This window comes from Myotis yumanensis, unplaced genomic scaffold (genome assembly GCF_028538775.1).
Source record: "Myotis yumanensis isolate MYYU_CA2020_CCGP unplaced genomic scaffold, mMyoYum1.0.hap1 SCAF_17, whole genome shotgun sequence".
NCBI classification, from domain to species: domain Eukaryota; kingdom Metazoa; phylum Chordata; class Mammalia; order Chiroptera; family Vespertilionidae; genus Myotis; species Myotis yumanensis.
Window position 1 is genome coordinate 22,264,190 of NW_027223768.1, and position 22,630 is coordinate 22,286,819.

The 22,630-nt window shown below is 37.5% G+C and overlaps 1 protein-coding gene across 2 annotated transcripts in view; it reads left to right on the plus strand.

Annotated features, from left to right (window-relative positions):
• TDRD5 (tudor domain containing 5) overlaps window positions 1–22,630 on the plus strand; it is a 42,072-nt gene that overhangs the window by 11,856 nt on the left and 7,586 nt on the right. The window contains exons 7-16 of one of the 2 annotated variants that reach the window (XM_070396126.1): window positions 1,674–1,827; window positions 6,166–6,374; window positions 7,449–7,669; window positions 12,153–12,365; window positions 12,891–12,957; window positions 15,428–15,628; window positions 16,114–16,269; window positions 18,618–18,779; window positions 20,689–20,868; window positions 21,670–21,810. In XM_070396126.1, coding sequence (XP_070252227.1) covers window positions 1,674–1,827; window positions 6,166–6,374; window positions 7,449–7,669; window positions 12,153–12,365; window positions 12,891–12,957; window positions 15,428–15,628; window positions 16,114–16,269; window positions 18,618–18,779; window positions 20,689–20,868; window positions 21,670–21,810 — 1,704 coding nt within the window. The remainder of the gene's footprint in view (window positions 1–1,673; window positions 1,828–6,165; window positions 6,375–7,448; window positions 7,670–12,152; window positions 12,366–12,890; window positions 12,958–15,427; window positions 15,629–16,113; window positions 16,270–18,617; window positions 18,780–20,688; window positions 20,869–21,669; window positions 21,811–22,630) is intronic. The other variant, XM_070396127.1, reaches the window with a different exon arrangement.

The following is a 22,630-nucleotide window of genomic DNA, read 5'->3' on the forward strand; positions in this document are numbered from 1 at the left end:
AAAAAATAAAAAAATGAAGTACTTAGATCAGTGCCTGCCATATAGTAATTATTCAGTAAATGTTAAAAGAAGAAAACTTAGAAAAAATACATATCCTCCCTCAGGATAGAGATGGAGGAAATTTAAATTCATCTTGTTTTAAAGAAATGTATCTTCTAGAACCACAAAGTGTTTTTCAAGTAGGCCAAAGGGAGAAGCTAAAACAAAGGCTCTGATGTGTTTTGGATTAACAAGTACAGTCACTTATCAGTGAAATTACAGAATAAAGTCAGAGAGTAATATAAAATTTATGGGTAAAATCAACCTTCTGTGCCAGACTCACAGCTCAGAGTGAGTAGTTTTCTACCACAAACATTTTAGCAAATGTACTTCGTGTAATAAAAGTTCAGGGTGTTAAGATTATAAAAGTTAAGGAGAAATTAAAATAAGTCGCTTAATGTTTCAGGGAAGCTCTTTGCCTTTCTTAATAAATAGACTTAGGCAGAAATTCAATTTTATGATTATAAATATATAGTGAGTATAGATTTAATTTAACTTTTATTCTAAATTGTGGAAACACTGCCAACCCTTCTCTTTATTTTATCCAACATGATATAAAAGCTACCTGTATGATTTTTTTTTCTCTTGAACTACCTGGTCAACACTCTGCCATTCTTTCAACATCCCTTGTTAAATTGCTAATTGAAGAGAAGATAATATATCAGCAGTGCAGTTTTGGGATCTTCCTGCAGCTCCACAGAAAGATGAAGAGAGAAACCAGATAGCAAAACCAAAAATTCACAGACAATATATATAATAAAATTGGGTAATTTAAATTGCACAAGAAACTGGTGAAAAGGGTTACATCCCAGGAGGTGATCTCTTGGGTGACTGGTGCATGGGAGTGGGATGGAGACTGTTTTTTGCTCTGTAGCTTTCTGAGACTTTTGAATATCATTTATTTAAAGAATTCATATTAAAAAATTCTTTGTAGCCAAACCGGTTTGGCTCAGTGGATGGAGCGTCGGCCTGTGGACTGAGGGGTCCTGGGTTCGATTCCGGTCAAGAGCATGTGCCTTGGTTGCGGGCACATCCCCAGTGGGGGTGTGCAGTAGGCAGCTGGTCGATGTTTCTCTCTCATCGATGTTTCTAACTCTCTATCCCTCTCCCTTCCTCTCTGTAAAAAATCAATAAAATATATTAAAATAAATAAATAAAATAAATAAAAAATTCTTTGTAAACTAGCCTTTTGCTTACTGAATTGCATTTTCATAGTACTAGGTACCTACAGAGAAGGTAGAGAAACCATTAAAGTAACTAATGAACATAAAAGGGAAAGAAACCATAATACATATGTAAGGTACAAAGAAGTAAAGATACTAAATTTAATTCACCACCACCCTTCCTGTGTCCTCAACCAATTCTTTATTTCTTGGGATATTCATAATTGGCCTATAGGTTTTATAGTGAGGGATTATATAGGTCTCTTGGTTTGTATTAGACTTGTATGGAAGCAAGCCTTTACTGTGGTACCTGAGTTCACTGATCCTTACAGAGTTAGCTTGGCTAAATCCAAATTAAAGCACTGTCCAAGGTATCTATAGATATTATATTCCTGTTATCTAACATTGCTGTTTCATGTTGTTCCTGTTTTTTTTTTTTTGTATGTGTGTGTGTATATGTATGTATGACAGTTAATTTTTAAAGAACAACTTTCACCAAAAAAATTGGGCTTCTTAAATGTGATAGAACTCGTTGGAGCTCTCAGTGACATTCTCCATGTGGAGTTCAGGGAAGGAGAGCAAGACTTACTGGTGTTTGATGCTGATATGAAGCCTCTACCACGTGGTGAGTTTAATTACAATATGAAGCAAACCTGATTTTTAGTTGTCCCTGTAAGGACAAGGAAAAAGAAAGCATTATTTGTATGTTTAAGATTCTTTGTTATAACCAAGCAGATCACACATTAGCCTTGAAAATGTTTTATATATAATGACCTTATTTCTGGTGATATTTGTTATAATAGGCTAGCCGGTATTACTATTCAAGATTATCTGAATAGTAATATTCTGATTTTGCCAGTTTTCAAAAATTGGTCTTTTTCTATTTTTCTATCCACTTCAGGACACCACATTGCAATTAAGGCACTTGGTTTTTGTTTGTTTTATTCTTGTTTTTAATATGGCTTAATATTTTTCTTTTGGAATTTTTATTGACATTACTGTAGATTCAGATACACTTATATTACCCAATTTATATTACCCAATTTTATTATATATATATAAATTTATTATATATATATATATATATAAATTTTAAAAAATTTACTTTCTTCATTGTCCAGATTTTTGGTTGATTCTGAAGAAAACGGTTTTCTGAAACAGTGATCTGATGGGGAAGCACTAGGTAGTTCTTAACTCTGGCTGTATATCGAAAGCTATTTAGAAATACATGGCGATTCAGCCCACCCGGTGTGGCTCAGTAGTTGAGCATCAGCCCCTGCTCCAAAAGGGCACTGGTTCGATTTGGGGTTGAAGGCTCAATCCTCAGTAGCCGATAGATGTTGATGTTTCTCTCTCATTGATGTTTCTATCTCTCCCTCTCTCTGCTTCTTCCTCTAAAATCAATTAACTTATTTTTTTTAAAAAAAGAAGTACATGGAAATCAGAATAAATGGATGTGCCTTGGCATCCAGCACTTGTGCTTTTCTAAAAATGAACATTTTATTTTGTGATAATTTTAGGTTTACAGAAAAGTTGCAAAGATAGTACAGGGTTCCCATATGCCCTTCATCCAGTGTCTCCTAATAGTAACATCTTACATTACCATGATACATTTATTAAAACTAATAAATTAGCATTGGTACATTACATTAACTGAACTTCAGAGTTTATTCTGATTTTGCCAGTTTTCAAAAATTGTTCTTTTTCTATTTTTCTATCCACTTCAGGACACCACATTGCAATTAAGGCACTTGGTTTTTGTTTGTTTTATTCTTGTTTTTAATATGGCTTAATATTTTTCTTTTGGAATTTTTATTGACATTACTGTAGATTCAGATACACTTATTAAGAACTAATACAGGCAGATCCCATGTACTCTTTCCTCAGTTCCAACATTGGTAATGTCTTTCCAACCAATAGTACAATATCGTACTTATATTTTTACTAGTGGCCTGATGTATGAATTCCTGCACATTGGAAGGAAATTAATTAGAAGAAATATTTTAACACATTGCGGACCAGTAGTTTTATTGCTAGCTTTACCCAGTGGCCAGATAAGTTTCTTTTGAATGAGTACAAAAAACGTTTTACATAAATGTTAAAGGCATGTTTTAAAATTAAATACCCATTGCATTTGGAAGTTATTTATTACATGTTCTTACAAGCTAATATCTTTTTAAAGAATTCTCATGATTGGTCACAAACCTCAGAACAGAAAACATGAGAATTCATGTGATCCGTCCGCAATGTATTAATATTGCTATCTGCCCTTTCTCTATAATAGTAGTGTCAACCAAATTCACAATCAACAATGACAGATGGAAACACACACGTGTGATTGGCACCAGTGAGAGCTTTATATGTATTGTGCATGCGCGTCAACTTAGCCTTTTATAGATATAGAATAAACTTGCTTAATTAGACCTACTTTCTGACTTAGCTGAACTTCTTCCAGCCCAGTGAAGCACCCCAGTTCTCTTTCAGGTAATTGTCAGCAACACAGCAGTAAATATCAACAGGAAGCAGATTATTATTGTAGATCATGCAGGGAGAACAAAGGGTAAAATATTTAACTGCAGCAGTGTGCAGTGTTTGACTATATTCCGTGCAGTGAGAAAACCTGAAGTCATTTTCAAGGTCCACCATTTCTTACTTCTTTTCAGTTGGGTCAAGTTTCTAAGCTTTCTAAATCTCCGTTTTCTGGCTAATGAAAAGAAAATAGGATTCTACCAAGTCTCCTGTCTACCTACTCTAGGACTTCTGTGAGGATCAAATGAGACGAGGCATGGGAAAATGCTTCACAGACATTTGGTTAAAGTGTAAATGTTTCCACCTGGGTATAAAGCAAGTAGTGTTCCTGGCTGAAAAAATTCCAAGGAGGCTAGTCGCTAGGGAGAGGAAGCCAGGTGTTGCTATGTGACGTCATTACCTGGCGCCCACAGTGACTGTTTCTGGGCTGGCCATGGGATCTCCGCAGTGTTGGCTGCAATTTGGTGGGCTGTCACTCTGGGATGGTGGTGGGGCCTGTGTCCCCCTTGGGGAAAGCCAAGTGTTTCTTTGTTGGCCAGGTCCTTGCTGCTGTTTCTCTGTAAATGGCAAGTGTGCATCATGGCAGCTCCTGCGTTGAGCATCTGCCCCCTGGTGGTCAGTGCACATCATAGCAACTGGTCGGACAGTGGGAAGGACACTTAGCATATTAGCCTTTTATATAGAGATAAGTTTCTGCAAATGGTTACAATGGACAGCTATTTTTTTCCAAAGTATCAATGTTTCTTTGTACATTTTTCTGATTAAAATAACCCATGATCATTCTAAAAAATTCATCTAGCACAGATGAGTAGAAAGTTGAAAGTGAACATTTCTCATCATTTTACCCCCACTGAAGTGCTATTAGAATTTTTGTATAGCCTTCCAGACCTTTTTGTTGTTGTTTTTTATTAATCCTCATCTGAGGATATTTTTTCCATTGAATTTTAAAGTGTGGAAGGGAGGGAGGAGAGACAGAGAGGGAGAGAGGAACATCATTGTGAGAGAGAACATCAATTGCTTACCTCGCGAATGTGCCCTGACAGGCTAGGGATCAAGCCTGCAACTAAGGTATGTGCACTTCACCAGAATCGAACCCAGGAACCTTTAGTCTTCGGTCTGAAGCTCTAGCCACTGAGCCAAACCAGGTAGGGCCAGACTTTTTTCAACGTATATGTAAGCATAGCTAGATTTTGAAAATATTACAAAAATAATGTTTGCTTCTTTAAACATTTCCAACAATGCAGAGGTGGTAACTAGTGTTAGTAGTTTTAGAGGGTCTACTTATGGACTTCTTCTGTATAACATCCTGTATAATAAAAGGCTGATATGCAAATTGTCCCTTGGACCAGGAGTTCAACCAGGGGGCGGGGCCTCCTGGCCAACTGCCCACGGCCCCTCTACCAAGCCAGCCTGACGCGATCGGCCCTGATCGGATTGGGCCAGCCGAACCCCACCCATGCACGAATTTGTGCACCGGGCCTCTCTATAATAATATTAGCATATTATGCTAATTAGACCAGACGACCTTCTGGACGAAGCCCGGGCTGTGAGAGAAGCCTGGGTCCCGGGTGCCTGCCGGCAGCCGGAGGGAAGCCCGGGTGCAGGAGGGAAGCCGGTGCTGGTGGGAAGCTGGTGCCAGCACTGGGGGAAGGAAGGCCTACTCTTGCATGAATTTTGTGCATTGGGCCTCTAGTAGTTATATAATGTATGTAAACTTTTCTTACACAAGACAATATATATAAATATTGTATTAGTCCTTGTTTTTTATGCTTCATATATTGTGAATGTTTTCCCATGTCAGCACATACAGGTTGATTTCATTCTTTTTAACTACATATAATTCTTTTATGTGACTATATTATAATTCACTTAACTAATCTCCTATTAATGGACATGTCAATTATGAAAAACTACAGTGATAAATATTGTATTTATTTTTGCACTTATTTTATTTTTTAGGAGTCACTATGGTTTTAGATGTATCTGGGGTCTGTTTTAATGTGCCAAACTCCTGAATCATCATACACATGTAAACTTCAACAAAATATGTGATTGATTTGGGAATTCCCTAAAAATTAAGGCATCGTATTATGGACTATTAAGTAGTCACAGACATGCTACATGAAGCAACAATGAATGTTCACTGCTAAAGTTGAAGGAGAAATAAATTGAAATAAAAATGTTGAAAGTTAAAAAACCTTCCACCAAAGTTTAAGAAGCCTTATCAGAATTAACCTCTTTCCCCAACATAATTAAGATTTGTTCCCATCTAGAACTTCCCTTATATGTCTCCATACTGAAAACTTCTGTAAAGACAGGTTCATATCTCTTATTCAGCACTATCTACCCAGTGCCTGGCACATAGAATGTGCTAAATAGCAGTTATAAAAATATTTTAACAGATATACTTAAGCTACTCTGTTGTTCATTTCAGATGGAGCTGTTTCATCAGTAAGAAGTTCATATTTAGTTCAATCAGATAAGAAAATAGAAGCCAAAACTTATGTCTCCAGTCCTCTTACAAATGCATTGTCTACTGCTACTATTAAGGAAACCCCATGGATTTGGTCTTTTAAAAATCATAAAGAGCCAGAACAGAGAATTTACAAGAAGCCTAATCTGGTGGTGAAGCCTTTACAGCTGGTGAGTGAGGTCTACAGACTTGTTCACTGGAGATTCAGCATTATGGAGGGTAACTGGATGACTGCTTCCTTAAACCAAAATTCTGTTTTAGAAAGTCTTATTTCTGGGTATTTGATTTCTTGGAAGAGACTAGAGCTTTGGTCTAAAGTCACTTTATGCAGCATTTATTCTGGTTTTCAACCTTTTTTTTTTTTTTTTACTAGCTTTCCCTCAAGTCTCATTTTCAAGTTTTCAGATGGCTTTGAAGATATGACAGTTCTCTTAAGATGACATTGCTGATTCTCTGTCCAGGTTTTTCAAAATGTAAGCTTGAAAACCCTGGACTGCTTTAGAAAGGAAGACTTGAGAAGCTTTGTGTTAGCTGTATGCCTCAACAGCTGCTGCAGACTACCCCAACCTATACTCAGTTATAGGGAGCTTTTCTTTTTTCTCCTTCATTACATCTCTGCACAAATTTTCCCCTTTTGTGTTCTCATCTCCTATTACTTATTCTGTTGTTATTAAGGAATTAATTACTTACGCTCCTTCCTTTCTACCCTCTATCCCTGCTTCTTTCATGGAAGGAAAACATTGTTTTAGGAGAGTCTGCTGTGTTTTCTAGAGGACAATAGGAAGGCCTAAAGAAAATAATATATTTTAGAATGAGTGTTTGAGAAACCCTATTTTTTATTATAAGACTAGTTTGAAATACCTTTCAGGTTACCTTTGTTGGTAAGGTTGGGTAAGATGAGGATCAACCTGAACATTTGAAGTACCATGTTTAGTGTTGTATAGGGTAGTTGAGCAATACACTTTTAACTCTTTAACTAATATCATAAGGCAGTAGGTTTTCATATTTTACCATAGGTAAGAATCACCTAGGGAATTCTTTTTAATGCATACTTGTGGGCCCCACTTCCAGGTATTCTGAATTAGTAAGTGTGCACTAAAGCCCAAGAATCTTCATTTTTATAATTTCCCAGGTGATTCTTTTAAAGGGATTCATGAAATATACTTGGAGAAATGTTGTCATGAAGTTTGAAATGTCACCCGAAGATTTATTGTGGCTTCTTTGATTTCTTTTTTAACTTGTAGCAAGTAGAAATTGATAAATCACAGCTCAGTCAGGCAATGGCAAATCATGATATCCCACCAGATGCTGCCTGGGACAAGAAATTATGCAGACTGCCGCCATTGGATACCAGTACCCTCGTGGGAGTCTTTGTGGAGAATATCATCTCTCCTAGTCAATTCTACATCCAGATCTATAGCAGGGATTCATCAGAGTTACTTGAAGACATGATGATTGAAATGCGGTAGGAGTCTCTTGTTTTTAGTGTATCTCATTCTAAATCAGCACTTCTCACATCTTTTGGCTTCAGGACTCTTAAAAATTAAGGACCCATGAGAGCTTTCATTTATTTATATTCATCATATAGAAATTAAAATGACAAGATTTTAAAAATATCTTTTGTTTAAAAATTTAGTAAATCCAATTGTGTGAATATAAATAACATTTTTTGAAAATATTTTTGTAAATTAGAAGAGTGGCATGGTTTACATTTTTTTGCAGATCTCTTTAATATCTAGCTTAAGAGAAGAAACTTGGATTTTTTAATATCTGCTTCTGTTTTGAGATATGTTGTTTTGGTTGAGATATTAACACAGTGAAAAGGGAAAATAACTATTTTCATAATAATACTAAAATAGCATTGCTCTTATGGACTTCCTGAAGGATATTAACAGGATTCCAGGGGTCATGAACTATACTTCGAGAACTACTGCTCTAAGTTATCTCTTCTCTCTACTGAAAAATGTTCTTTATTAATAAACATCATGTAAATGTATACATTTTCAATCACTTTAGATTTATTCATGAACAGTAATGTCTAATTTTTATATTAGTGTCACATACAAGTGTTTTTTTTGTTATTTATTTTGTCTCTCTTCAAAAGCACTTAATGTTTTTTTCTAATTTTACATTGTGTACTTGCCCCACCCAAGAATACCTGTAATAATGTAAGTCACATAATAATCACTTGGTAAATATATTCTTGTGTAGTCCATTTTAGTGTGCCTATATTTTATTTTATTTTTTTTTTTATATTTTATTGATTTTTTTACAGAGAGGAAGGGAGAGGGATAGTGAGTTAGAAACATCGACGAGAGAGAAACATCGATCAGCTGCCTCTTGCACATCCCTCCTGGGTATGTGCCCGCAACCAAGGTACATGCCCTTGACCAGAATTGAACCTGGGACCCTTCAGTCTGCAGGCCGACGCTCTATCCACTGAGCTAAACCGGTTAGGGCTAGTGTGCCTATATTTTAAAGCACACTTACTGGTTCTGTGACTTCGAAGTTACTTTACTTCTCTGTGTCTGGTCTTCTAATCTACAAAATAGGGATAATGATAGTACTTAACTCACCAGTTGTGAATGTGGAAGTACTTAGAATAGAGTCTAGCTCAAATGTTGGCTGCTATTGTTAATACTGTATCTGCTGTTCCTTGGTGTTGGGATGTTGAGGCACTGGCTGTACAAGGAGAAGAGGGTCATGGTCTTTGCCTTTGTGATACTATGATTAGCTAGGAAAATAGATGAGGGATAAGGGGGATATTGTGTGAGGCAGAAGTTGTGCCTGGGCAAGGTGGAGGAGAGCTTCATAAGGATTCACTTGAGCTAGGCCTCAAATATAAGTAACAATTTTCCAGACAAGGAGGTGTGAGTGGATGGGTACAGGTCCAGTCACTGGCACCAAGGCCAACATTACAAAGGAGTGAGCCCTGTGCTCTGAGAACAACAAATAGGAAATTGAAGTCACCACTGGGTGAGGTTGGGGGGACAATGACTGGATGTGAAACTGGAAGGCTAGGGAAGAGCTAGAGTATGGACACTATGGGAAGGGAATTTTATTTCTTCTGGATACAGTGAGGGACCTCTAAAGGTTTTAAGAAAGAAAGAACATCAGGTTTGTATTTTATTTTATTTTTTTAAATATATTTTATGGATTTTTTACAGAGAGAAAGGGAGAGGGATAGAGAGTTAGAAACATTGATGAGAGAGAAACATCGATCAGCTGCCTCCTGCACACCCTCCACTGAGGATATGCCCGCAACCAAGGTACATGCCCTTGACCGGAATCGAACCTGGGACCCTTCAGTCCGCAGGCTGACACTCTATCCACTGAGCCAAACCGGTCAGGGCAAGGTTTGTATTTTAGAAGGCTAACTCTAGTTGCAGTGTGGAGGATGGATGGAGTGAAGGGGAAAAGATCCATTATAGGCTAGTGTTGATGAGAGAGAGAGTGGAAAGGAGGAGAGAAATTAGGAAAATAGAATTGTCAAGTCTTGATAACAAGAATGTGGTTGAAAAGGATGAGAGAAAAGGAAAATATGAAAACTGTGCTGACTTTAGAGATTAGGTAGGTTTCAGCTGGACTTGGAATTAGAAGTTTACAAATAGTGAATCTAAGGTGATCATGAGATACTGAATTGGTAATGTTGAGTGGGTAATATTAGGATTAGGGTTTAGCCAGTGTTACAAAGACCTAAGTTAGCTGTAGTAGCATGAAGATAAAAGTTTATTTCTTCTTCTCATAATAGTTCGTGTATAAGTAATACATGCCGGTAGGATAGCTCCAGGTGTTAGGGACAACAGTGTTTTCTGTCTTGCTGCCCAAGATAATTATTGGCCCACCCACATGGTCCAGGATGTAGCTCACCACCAGATTCTCATTCCAGCCAGTAGGAAGGAAGAGTGGGGGAGGTAGAGGGTTGGAGACATCCCTTTTTCTTTGAAAGACACAAGGTGGATTTTCACACTTTACTTTTTAAAAAATTGTGGTAAAACACACATTAATTCACAATCTCACATCCTATTGTCCAGAACTTAGTATTCACATAGACACATTTAGATGAAAGGGAGTCTGGGAAATCAATTAAAAATAGGGATTCTATTGCCTGGCCAGGTGACTCGGTTGGAATGCCATCCCATACACCAAAAAGTTATGGGTTCAATTCCCTGGAGGACACATACCTAGGCATGTATGGGAAGCAGCTGATCAGTGTTTCTCTCTCACATCAGTGTTTCTCTATCTCTCCCTCTCTCTCTAAAAATCAATGAAACAGCCCGACCGCCATGGCTCAGTGATTGAGCGTTGATTAGTGAACCAGGAGGTCATGGTTCAGTTCAATTCCCGGTCAGGGCACATGCTCAATCCCAGTGTGGGGCATGTAGGAGGCAGCCGATCAATGATTCTCTCTTCTCATTGATGTTTCTATCTCTCTCTCCCTTTCTGAAATCAATAAAAAATTAATAATTTTTTAAAATGAAAAATAGAAATCAGTGAAACATGTCATCCAGTGAGGATAAATAATAATTTAAAAAAAAAATAGGGATGCTATTCCTACAAAAAAAAAAAAAAAGAGGAGAATGGAAATTGGCAACAACTAGCATCTTTTTCATACAGTTGGAAGTAAAGTTTTAAAGTGCAGAAGGGCCCTAACCGGTTTGGCTCAGAGGATAGAGCATCTCCCTGTGGACTGAAGGGTCCCAGGTTTGATTCCAGTCAAGGGCATGTACCCCGGTTGCGGGCACATCCCCAGTAGGGGGCGTGCAAGAGGCAGCTGAATCAATGTTTCTAACTCTATCCCTCTCTCTCCCTTCCTCTCTGTAAAAAATCAATAAAATATATTTTAAAAAAATAAAGTGCAGAAGGGATGCAGAGTCTAAACATAGAAATGGAGAATCATCAATTTATCAGTAGTAGTATAAGGTATGAAAATGGATGAGGCAGTAAAAAAAACCAAAAAATTTAAAAAATGGATGAGATGTTATACAGCAGGGGTAATAATAAATAGTTAATATTTGGGTGTTACTATATTTGGATTTGCTGAACATTCACATATTGTAAGTAAGGCTTTATTATCCCCATCCCCATCTTCAGCAAGTAAGCGGAAGCACAGGAAGATAAAATCATCACACAGCTGGTAAATGATGGGTGTGAACCCAGGTTCCTGGTTTCAGAGCCTGAGCTTTTAGTATGTTACAGGCCTTAAAGATAAGCCCCCAGAGGAACCCAAACTTTTAAGGCAATTACAGAGCCACTAAGGGAATAATTATGGACAAGGAGATAGTAGGAGAAAAGAGTGTCTTGGAAACTAAGTAGGATAGAATTTGAAAGAGGAAAGGATCAGGGCCATTCTGCAGAGAGAGCAAGTATATTGAAAGCTGAGGAGAAAGGCTATTGGATTTGGGAATTAACAGACCATTGATATTTTTACAATGTCCATTTTAGGAAGTTCTGGGGACTGGAGTTAGATTGCATTCTTCAGCAGAGAATGTGAGGCAAAATGAGTGTATGAGTTTCCTATTTAAAAAGATATTTGCTGAAACCGGTTTGGCTCAGTGGATAGAGCGTCGGCCTGCGGACTGAAAGGTCCCAGGTTCGATTCCGGTCAGGGGCATGTACCTTGGTTGCGGGCACATCCCCCGTAGGAGATGTGCAGGAGGCAGCTGATCGATGTTTCTCTCTCATCGATGTTTCTAGTTCTCTATCTCTCTCCCTTCCTCTCTGTAAAAAATCAATAAAATATATTTTTTAAAAAAAAGATATTTGTTGAAGAAGAGAAGGGATTTAGAAAAGAAAAAGGAAAATTAAACTAATTGGTATTAATAACACATTAACAAATCAGAAAAAATGAGGATGTTTTCCTTTGCTTTTTGCCCAGACTTCCTTGCTCTTGATACACTAATAAAAATTGTTCTCCCCCTATGTTCCCATGTTACGGAATTCCACAGGCGCTGTTATTCTAATCAACTGGTTTCTGATCGATATGCAATGCCAGAATATTTTATCCAACCAGGACATCTCTGTTGTGTAAAGATTTCTGAGGATAAGTGGTGGTATCGAGTCATTATCCATCGAGTTCTTGGGAAACAGGAAGTTGAAGTGTTCTACCCAGACTTTGGAAATATTGGAACTGTTCAGAAGTCCTCCTTGAGGTTCCTCAAGTGAGTTAACATATTTAAGGAGGACAACTCAATTTTTGAATCACAATGCCAAAGCTTTGTGTGGTTAAGAGACCTCTGTTTTCTTTTGCCTTCCTCTCTCTAGCCTTCCTTGCTTACCATCCCTCTTTCTTCTCAGTGCAGACTTGGCAAATGGTCATTTAGGTTCACAGTTGGATTATAATCTCTTGTGTCTTTTTTCACATGACTGTGAATCTGACTGAACTATGAGATTGAATTTCAACCTCCTATTAAGAAAATGTTTCTTTGAGTTATGCTAAGAGTTGCATTTATATAGCATGAAGATTTCCTCTTCCTACCAATTTGCATGGTTTTTAAAAACTATATTTAATGATTTTACTAGTATTTCTTAGAGTGCTTTAAAGTAGAAGACATTAATTTTAAAATGCCTGAATAAAATACTCTGAAATGGTGTGAATAGCTAAAATCAAGAAATGGCTTAGAAATTCCATAGCATGCAGTATAAAAACATGATTAAATATTAATATATTTGATTATCAATTGCAGATGCTGCTACACAAAGCTTCCAGCTCAGGCTATCCCTTGTTCTTTGGCTTGGGTAAGACCAGTAGAGGTATGTTTGCTTGTTTTCCTCTTAATCAGAAAACATGTGATGCCAAGAACAGATTTAGTTTCTCAGGATACAAAAATAAAACATGGAATAAGCCCTCAAATAAATCATTGTAGAAAATATAGAGGACAGATGTGTAGATAAAAATAATTGTACTGTGCCATATTTGCTATAGAGATTTCTGCTGTGTATGGTAGAGGTGTATGAGGAAGAATATACATCTCTGTTCAAGGTAATTAGGGAAGGCCCCATAATATAGGTGGTGTTTGAGTGGAATTATGAAGGAAGATTAAGACTATAACTGGACAAAAAAGAGAAGACATTCCAGGCAAAATGAGAACAGCACAAAACATCTCAAATTGGAGAAGTTTGAAGTGGTTCTGTTTGGCAACGTAATATGGAATGAGCTGGAGTTGGGGCATGGCAAATGATGGTCAGAGAAATAGACAGAAACCTAAGGGGGATCCATATTCCTGTTCAGGAATCTGGACATTGTCCTTTAATGCTGGGGAGCAGCTAAAGGGTATCCATGGCGAACTGCCACAGTCAATCTATGTTTTTTAAAGGTTCTCTAGTAATATCTTTGTGGGAACGATTGTAGTGGGATGGAAGCAGGAGGCATTTTCACCCAGGTAGTTAAATTTGTTAACTGTTATATAGTTATATTTATGTACCTTATATATGTTTTTCCCTCGGAACTCTTAGTTGTACATATCATACATATTATTATACTATATTTGTCTATCAGTTGCTTACATATACATGGATTTTTCCCTTTAAAATTCTTTTTAATCCAAAAAACACAGTAAAGAGGAAAGAAAAAGGAAAAAAAATTATGTATAATTTTACCACTAAACACATTAAATTTAGAAATTTGGTGTATGTTTCTTTCAGGTTAGCTTATTGGTTGTTGTGGTGAGGACTTTTGTAGTCTTGAGCGTTTCATAAAATAGTAGTCCTGTTATTTCATAATTCATGTTTTCACTCTGTATGATAGCATAAATATGTTGATGTTACCATAATTCTCAATTTTAATAGACTCACAGTAATCTGTTAGGTAAATGTGCATCATGGCCTGTGTATCCCTTTATTGTTAGACATTCAATCTGTTTCTGATATTTTAGTATTACAAATGATGTATGCAGTGTATGGTTTTTGTGCAAGTCAATATTCAGGATTGTTTTCTAAGGGTGCATTGTAGCCCTGACTTACATCATGAAGCTCAGCACTAAATTCGTGACCCACTTGTAGCCAATGTTCATTACTCTCATATCTGCCAGATCACTACCATTACTGATTCTCTTTGCTTTGTTTTCTTATTTCTTTCCTGAACTTAGGGCTTCTGGCCTTAGGGATTTGCCCTTTCTGATCAATGGAATAGTTTATGCAAAGAATTCTCATGGTTGGCTCCTTTTTGTCAACAAAAAGTTTTAAACTTTAAAACTTTAAAGTTTAAAGCTTAAAAGTTCAGTTTTAAGCCCAAATGTTATTTCCCCAAGAAGGACTTCCTTGACCCGCCAATTTAAAGTGCACCTTTCCACTTCCATCATTCATGGTGACTTCATTTTATCTTCATAACACTATCTGGTATTATTTGTTCACATACAAAAGTGTGAGCTCCTGAGGTCAGGGAAATTATCTTGTTCACTAGTTCACCAGTGCATAGATCAATGCTTGGAACATGATTTGTGCTTAGTAAATCTTATCTAATAATAGACAAACATGTAAATTGACCATCCCTCCGCTACGCTCACCAGCCAATCGGGAGAGTATGCAAATTAACCCAACAAATATGGCGGTTAATTTGCATACGTAGGCACGAAGTGGCGGAGCGAAGACTGAAGGCTCCGGCCGGAGCGAAGGCCTGGGTCCTGGGTGCCAGAGGAAAACCGGTGCTGGCAGCCAGGGGAAGGGAAGGCCTATTTCATAAATCTCTTCGTGCAACTGGCCTCTAGTCTTATCTAATAAAGAGTGAATATGCAAATTGACCATCATGCCATAACGGTCAAGATGGCTGCGTTCACATCGGAGGCAGGGATTCCATAACACAAGATGGCTACGCCCACAGCGGAGGCCGAGTTCCCGTAACGAGCTTTCATGAGCAATCAGCAGGGACCTGAAGCTGCGTGGCGCTGGGCCGGGGCAGGGGACCTGAGTCTGTGCCCCCGGCCTGGTGGGGCTTGACAGGGGACCTCAGGCCGTGCCCCCTGCCCTGGCACCAGGCTGGGGTACCTCAGGCCACACCCCCTGCCCGGCGGGGCTTGACGGGGACCTCAGGCTGTGCCCCCTGCCCTGGCACCAGGCTGGGGTACCTCAGGCCACACCCCCTGCCCGGCGGGGCTTGACGGGGACCTCAAGGTATGAGACAAAAAAGAAAAACTAGTTCATTGGGAATTCACTTTTGCATATGCTTACTATATGTAATTCATGTTTGATTTTAACATGTGATTTTCATATCTTGGTTCTATTTCAGGAATGTTGGACATCCAGAGCCATTCTGCAGTTCCAGAAGTTGTGTGGTTTGAAGCCATTAGTTGGGGTAGTAGATGAATACATAGATGGGATCCTTAACATTTTTTTGTGTGATACATCCTCAAACGAAGACGTCTATTTCCATCATGTCTTGAGAACAGAGGGCCATGCTATTGTATGCCGAGAAAATGTCCCTTCTAAGGTGGAGCAGTATTTTGTAATTTGTTTTATTTAATCTCAACAGGTATGAGAGAATTTATAAGACAATTTAATACAGAAGGTTACTTGATTTATTCTCTAGTCTTAGATACCTGTGAGATTCCTGCCTTCTCAATGCAGAGCACTCTCTTCATTTTCAGATGACCACAAACAACTGCAGTTAGCTTCCTGTCCTTTAGACTATGAATACTTGTATTTTAAATAATTGAGAATTTACCCTGAAGTATTAATTCTCTCAGGTGTACTTAGAGAAGAACAGTACTCTCTTATCTTGCAATTATCGACAGCAATATTTGCATTACCATTAATATTGATGTTGAGAATTTTTCTGACTAGGAAAAACTTTCATTATTTTTAACTATTAATTTTAGAAGATAATACATTTACACAACAATTGAAAATTATTAAGTGCTAACTTTTTCACTTTTCTCTGAGTAATTAAACACTTTCTTCTTTATTTTATCCTAGGGTTTCAGCGAACTCAATCCTTTAACTTTATACACTAAATCCAGTGAAGGGCCAGAGGATGTCTTGACAGCACTTGGTTGTCCTTCCCAGAACCACTATTTTAATGAAGACCGAGAGATAAGTCCACAGTCAAAAGAGAGTGATTTATATACCCTGGTAATAGGTTTTTGCAAATATGATTATAATTATTTTTATTGTTAACATTTAATTAGTGCTTACTATATGCCAAACACTATATATAGAACTTGAAGTATGATATATTAATCTTCATAAAGTCCCTGTGACGTAGTTACTATAATAATCGTATTTTATAGGTAAGGAAACTGAGGCTTTCCAAACCTAGGAAATACCTAGTGAGAGACAGTTACTGATACTTTTCATAAATTTCTGGTTTCAGCCTTTGCTTGAGTAATGCTTCCTCCTGCACGAATTCTCCACTCAATTCCATTGCTGCCTTGGTGCAATTGTGACTTCACCTACACCAGTCCAAATGCTGACACTCCTCAGCTGCTTCTTCGGGTGTTCTTATGTTTTCATTTCTCTGTAAACCTTTGTGCAGCTCCCACCCACAGCAATACAAATATTATTATTATTCCAGTAGCAGTAATAACATAAAACAACAACATTTATTGAACTCATACTGTGTGGTAGGCACTGTTGTAAGTACTCACATGTACTAGTTAATTTATCTTTAAAACCACTTTACCAGGTTGGTACTTCATATCTCCCCTTTACATATAAGTGAAGCACATAGTAAGAACTTAAATGATTTTCAACCAGTGAACAAATAAACATGTCCTTTGAGTCTTATATTCCTCCTGACAGCAAGGACTGGGCTAAGAATATAGGGTGTGTTCAAATTGGAGCGCCAAAAAAGTGGTTTTCTAGACATAATAGACTTATTTTCATTTAATAAAATATGAAAATATTAGTATGTTTTACATCTGTGACTTTAAAATTATTAATATGATTGTATTTTTTAAAATATATTTTATTGATTTTTTACAGAGAGGAAGGGATAGGGATGGACAGTTAGAAACATTGATGAGAGAGAAACATCGATCAGCTGCCTCCTGCACACCCCCTACTGGGGATGTGCCCGCAACCAAGGTACATGCCCTTGACCAGAATCGAACCTGGGACCCTTCAGTCCACAGGTTGAAGCTCTATCCACTGAGCCAAACCAGTTAGGGCTATGATTGTATTTTTTAGTAGACACTAGTTATTGCAAAAAGAGAAAGAAAAAGCAAATTTGACTACTGGGGAGATTAACTGGCTTTGAAAAATATGTGTGAAAGTTTATTGCTGCATGTTTTTTAAAATATATTTTTATTGACTTCAGACAGGAAGGGAGAGGGAAGAGAGATAGAAACATCAGTGATGAGAGAGTATCATTGATTGGCTGCCTCTGCATGCCCCATACTGGGGATCAAGGCCGCAACCCAGGCAGGCGCCCTTGACTGGAATTGAAACTAGGACCCTTCAGTCTACAGGCTGACACTCTATCCACTGAGCCAAACCAGCGAGGGCTATTGCTGCATGTTTAAAGCAATATAAAGTGTTTTTTTTTTTCTTTCTAGTTTACGTTAAAATTAATTGGGCTTGTTTGACTTTTCTTAAGCCTGAAGTTTTCTTAGTCATTATTACTTGATTAGAACAATTATACTTCCTGATTCTTAAATAATGAATTGAATTCAACCTCTAATATATGTAGAATATACTATCGTCACTCTGTTTATGTCTTCAAATAATCATAGTTCAGCCCTAGAAATAAAATAAGGCCATCTTTTCTGCAAAAGAGAGAAGTCTTAAAATTCCCCTATTCCATCCAGCCTATATTTTAACATATTAATACTCTTTTATGCTACACACATACACCAAGTTCCCTGTAATTCCCTCTCTTCTTTTAAGGATTCCAACAGTTTGTGTTAAATTCTTTATTGCATCTTCTCAAAACATCCCCCTTCCCTGATAATACTTCAGTTCTAGCACTTAGAGGGATCTGCACTATTGGTTGTACTGTGATTATCCAGTTGTGTGTTTCCTGCTACATTTGAGTTCTTTTAGAGCTGGAACCTATTGCACTCATCTTTAAATTCACAGAGCTCCCTTGTACACATTTCATAATATGTACTAAATAAATGTTTATTGGCGTGAACTAGTTTAGCAGGATGGGAAATCCAAGGGTCATGAATAAAGTTAGAAAACAATGTAGCATTTGTGTGAACCACAGCAAAATATTCCTCCCCTCCCCAAATAGCTTTTGGAAACAGCATTAGTTTAAAAATTAAATAAAATAACCCTGACTTGTGTGCTCAGTGGTTAGAGCGTTGCTCTCTGCCCCGTCAGAGTACGTGCAGCAGGCAACCAGTGTCTCTCATGTTGATGTTTCTCTCTCTCCCCTTTCCCTCCCTCCCTTCCACTCTCTCCAAAAAGCAATGGGAAAAATATCCTCAGGTGTGGATTAACAAAAATAATAATAATTTATCTTTCATATCTACTAGCAAGATATTAATGATGGAAAGGCTGTCATTGACTTTGAATATGAGTCAAAGAAGCCATTAAAGGATTCTGAATTCAGCTCTTTGAAAACTCAAGATAAGAGCTATGAAGAAGATACAAAGTGTTCTATCCCTAAGCTAAAGGATCTGAAGGAAGAAAATGAGGTAGAAGGAAAGATTTTTTTAATGTAATTAATGTAATACAAATAATCCATAAGTGAAGGGGGCTGGAATGAAATAGCTCTTTAAACCTTACTGTTGCTTTCAGTGCAGTCAGAGCATCTGCCACAGATGAATTATAAATTCTCCCTTCAGCAGTCACCAAGACCAAAGTAGAAGCAACATAGTCTTGATCACAAAAAAGAAAGGGCCTTATCTGGCTTTGGTGTGTCCGTCACTACCCCGTAGCTTTGAGCAATCTTCAAGAATTACGTAGTGATTAGAAACTAGAGTTGAGAAACAGTATTAGGAAAACGCATCAGGAAAAAATGCTGGTAACTTTTTTGGAGGACATATTTATTTTAGTCAAATGTTTATGAACACACAGCTTCGAGTCCCCCATAACTCTTCCCCCTACATTTCCTGTTTCACAGAGCAATCATTTTCATCTCTTTCAGCTGCTGCTTTTGGAATTTACCTCTGTTTCTTTCATTACATAACATGCTTATGTTATTTATTGATTTTTCAGTTAACTGTGTGTGTATGGACCACACACAACCATATCCTTTTTACCTCCCCCCACCATCTCACTAATACAGTTAACAAACTTTCTGTTAGCTGGCCATTCATTATTTACAGTTATGACTCTGTAAATGCTGTTCACAGCCAAGTAGTTTGTTATGGCAACTTTTCCTTCCCTGCATAGCTTCTATTTTCTTGTGTTAATGTTTCTTTTTAACCCAACATACAATAAAATTGACTTTCTTTTGATGCCCTGTCCTGTCGATTTTAACACATGTATAGTTTTGTGCTCCATCCGCAGTTTTACTCTTGAAGACCCTCTGGCCTTCCAGAGGGAGGAAGACTTGTAGCTTTCTGGGTCCTTGAGATGGGGGTCCTTGAATCTGGTGCTCTAACTACTACCGCTTTTTTTTTTTTTTTTTGCGTTTTTCATTTTTTAATCACAGTTTACTTTCAGTATTGTCTTGCATTTGTTTCAGGTGTACAGCATAATGGTTAGACCAGTGGTTCTCAACCTTCCTAATGCCGCGACCCTTTTATATAGTTCCTCATGTTGTGACCCCCAATTTCATTGTTACAAATTGAACATAATTAAAGCACAGTGATTAAAAACAATATGTAATTATATATGTGTTTTCCGATGGTCTTAGGCGACCCCTGTGAAAGGGTCATTCAACCCCTCAAGGGGTCTCGACCCACAGGTTGAGAACCGCTGGGTTATACAGTCATATCCTTTTCAGAGTGGTACCCCTGATATTTCCAGTACCCACCTGGCACCATACATAGTTATAGCAATAATATTGACTATATTCCCTGTGCTGTACTTTATATCCCCATGACTGTTTTGTAACTACCAATTTGTAATCTTAATCCCTTCATCTTTTTCACACTCCAGACTACCTGGCAACCACAAGTCAGATCTCTGTGTCTATGAGTCTGTTTCAGTTTTGTTTGAATCTAATTGCTTCTTACTCAGATTTTTCAACCAGTGCTTTTGTTTCTTTTCCACATTACCCCCTTTAAAAAAAAACTTGTGTGCCAATTCCTGCACTTTTGTGGTATCAGTGGTATAAATTTGGGTTTATTCTTAGTTTTTCCACTGCAAGCTCAGGGTTCTACTGTCTCAGGACTGCTGATCAGCTGTCACTTGTCTGCTTTCCTGTATCTAGAATGTAGATGGTATTTTCTGTTCTTTTTTTCCCTTTGACCATGAGTTTATACCTTAAATTTCTTTATTTTATTTTGGTGATATTTCAGGAGGGAGAGAGTAATAAATTGTGTATTCAAACTGCCATCTTTACCTGGAATCAGAAAAAATTATAAACCTAAATTTTAAAATGTGCTCATATAGGAATTATAAATTAAAGCTTTTCTGTCTTCCGATACTTTCTAGGATGAGATCCCCACTGGAATGCCATGCCTGGAGTCAGTGACCATAGGTGATGATATTTGGGATGAAAACTGGTTACCTTTGCGAGCTAAAATGGGAAAAGAGGGTGATGCCTCCCACTTATTTACCTCCAGCCGTGGTGGAAAGAAGCCATACCTGTCATGTAAAGAAATGCCAGAGAAGGTTAGATCCTTGAGAAAACAAAGTGAATCATTGAAAAAGCACATGTAAACTCAACTGCTCACACCTCAAGAAAGCCATACATTCTTCAATTCAAAATGATTTATCAGAAGATAATTTAAAAAAATAAAGTTTCTTTTACACAGTTTTTTTTTAATCCAGCATACAATAAAATTGACTTTCTTTTGATGCCCTGTCCTGGTAGTTAGTTATGGTAGGAAGGGGGATAGAATGAAGTAGGGACGAATAAACCATGGACTTATTGTGCCTATCTGCCCTTTCAGTCATGATTTTTGTTTCATCATTGGCATCTGGTTAGGGCCTTAGGGTCTATAAGTAAACTGTTTTCCCTAATTTTGTTTTTGCTGAATTAGACTTAACTTCTGGATGTCAGCAGTGAGAGAACATTTGCTAATATTGGTCGTAACTAGATATTTAAATTTTCATTTATTTCCCACCGGTTATGAAAAAGAATATCTGCAGTTAAGGTGCTCCTTCTAATTTATGCCATTTCAGTAATATATGATCATGAAAAATCATCTAGCCATGAAAACAGTATTGAGGAAAATACTGCAAATAACTCATTTGTGTTTATGAGATCTGTGTATTCAGAGGAATTCAGGATACTGGGTATGGATCAATCAATAATGAAAGGAGAAAAAGTCATACTGATACAGAAAATTAATAAGTACCTTTTCTTGTTTAATATACATTGACTCCTTGTTTTTACTTTGCCCAAGTTATCCTCTGTCTGGGCCATGTGTCACTATTTCTCAGTTTATTGTTGCAATTTTTTCTCTGTAGGATTGGTGTTTTTCTACACAAGACACATGGGATGATTCATGTCAGCCTTTAGGCCTTGTGAATGGAATGCAAGTAGAAGCTCAAAAACAAGAAGGACTGGGTGCTCAGGAAAAAAATACTGGGACAACCAGCACTCAAAAGGTAAATGTCTAGTGAATGTTATTTTCACAGGTTTGCATGAGGAAAGTGCTTTCATTTTTAGAAAGTAAAATTCTGGTTAATGATCCCTCCCTTAGCATTTTATAGAATACATATATATACAATGTATGTTGATTTTAAAAATTCAGTGAACTTAATACTTAAGAAGAAAATCCTGAGCCTAAAATTAAGATTGATTAAGCATCTATGTTAGGGATACATAAACAGGTATTTTTAATAACTTAGCTGTAAATTTTAAGCTCTATATCTGTCCTGTTATTTAGGCCTGTTTTCTTTCATGTTGTTTGGCAGGCGCACTAACCCCGGAACAAAATACATTTGTTTCTCAACTATGTTTTGAGCTTCCTGAAAACAGCAGGACAATTTGTGGTTTTGTATGTGAAAATTTGGTACTCCATTCACTTAGCCCAAATTCAGTCTCTCTTTGGGACATTCGTCTTTTTCTCTTAAGACATGGTTTGTTTTTTTTCTAAAGTTTTACATATGTCTCCTTCCCCCCCATTGGCCTCCCCCTCCCTCCCACCCCCAAGGGCAAGCCCCCACTGCCGCAATGTCTGTGTCCATTGGTTATGCTAATATGCATGTGTACAAGTCCTTTGGTTGATCTCTAACCCTCACCCCCAACCCCTGCCATTTGTCTCTGGATCTATTTTTGTTCATCAGTTTATGTTGATCATTATATCCCACATATGGGTGAGATCATGTGATTTTTATCTTTCTCTGACTGGCTTATTTCGCTTAGCATAATGCTCTGCAGGTCCATCCATGATGTTGCAAATGGTAAAAGTTTCTTCTTTTTTAT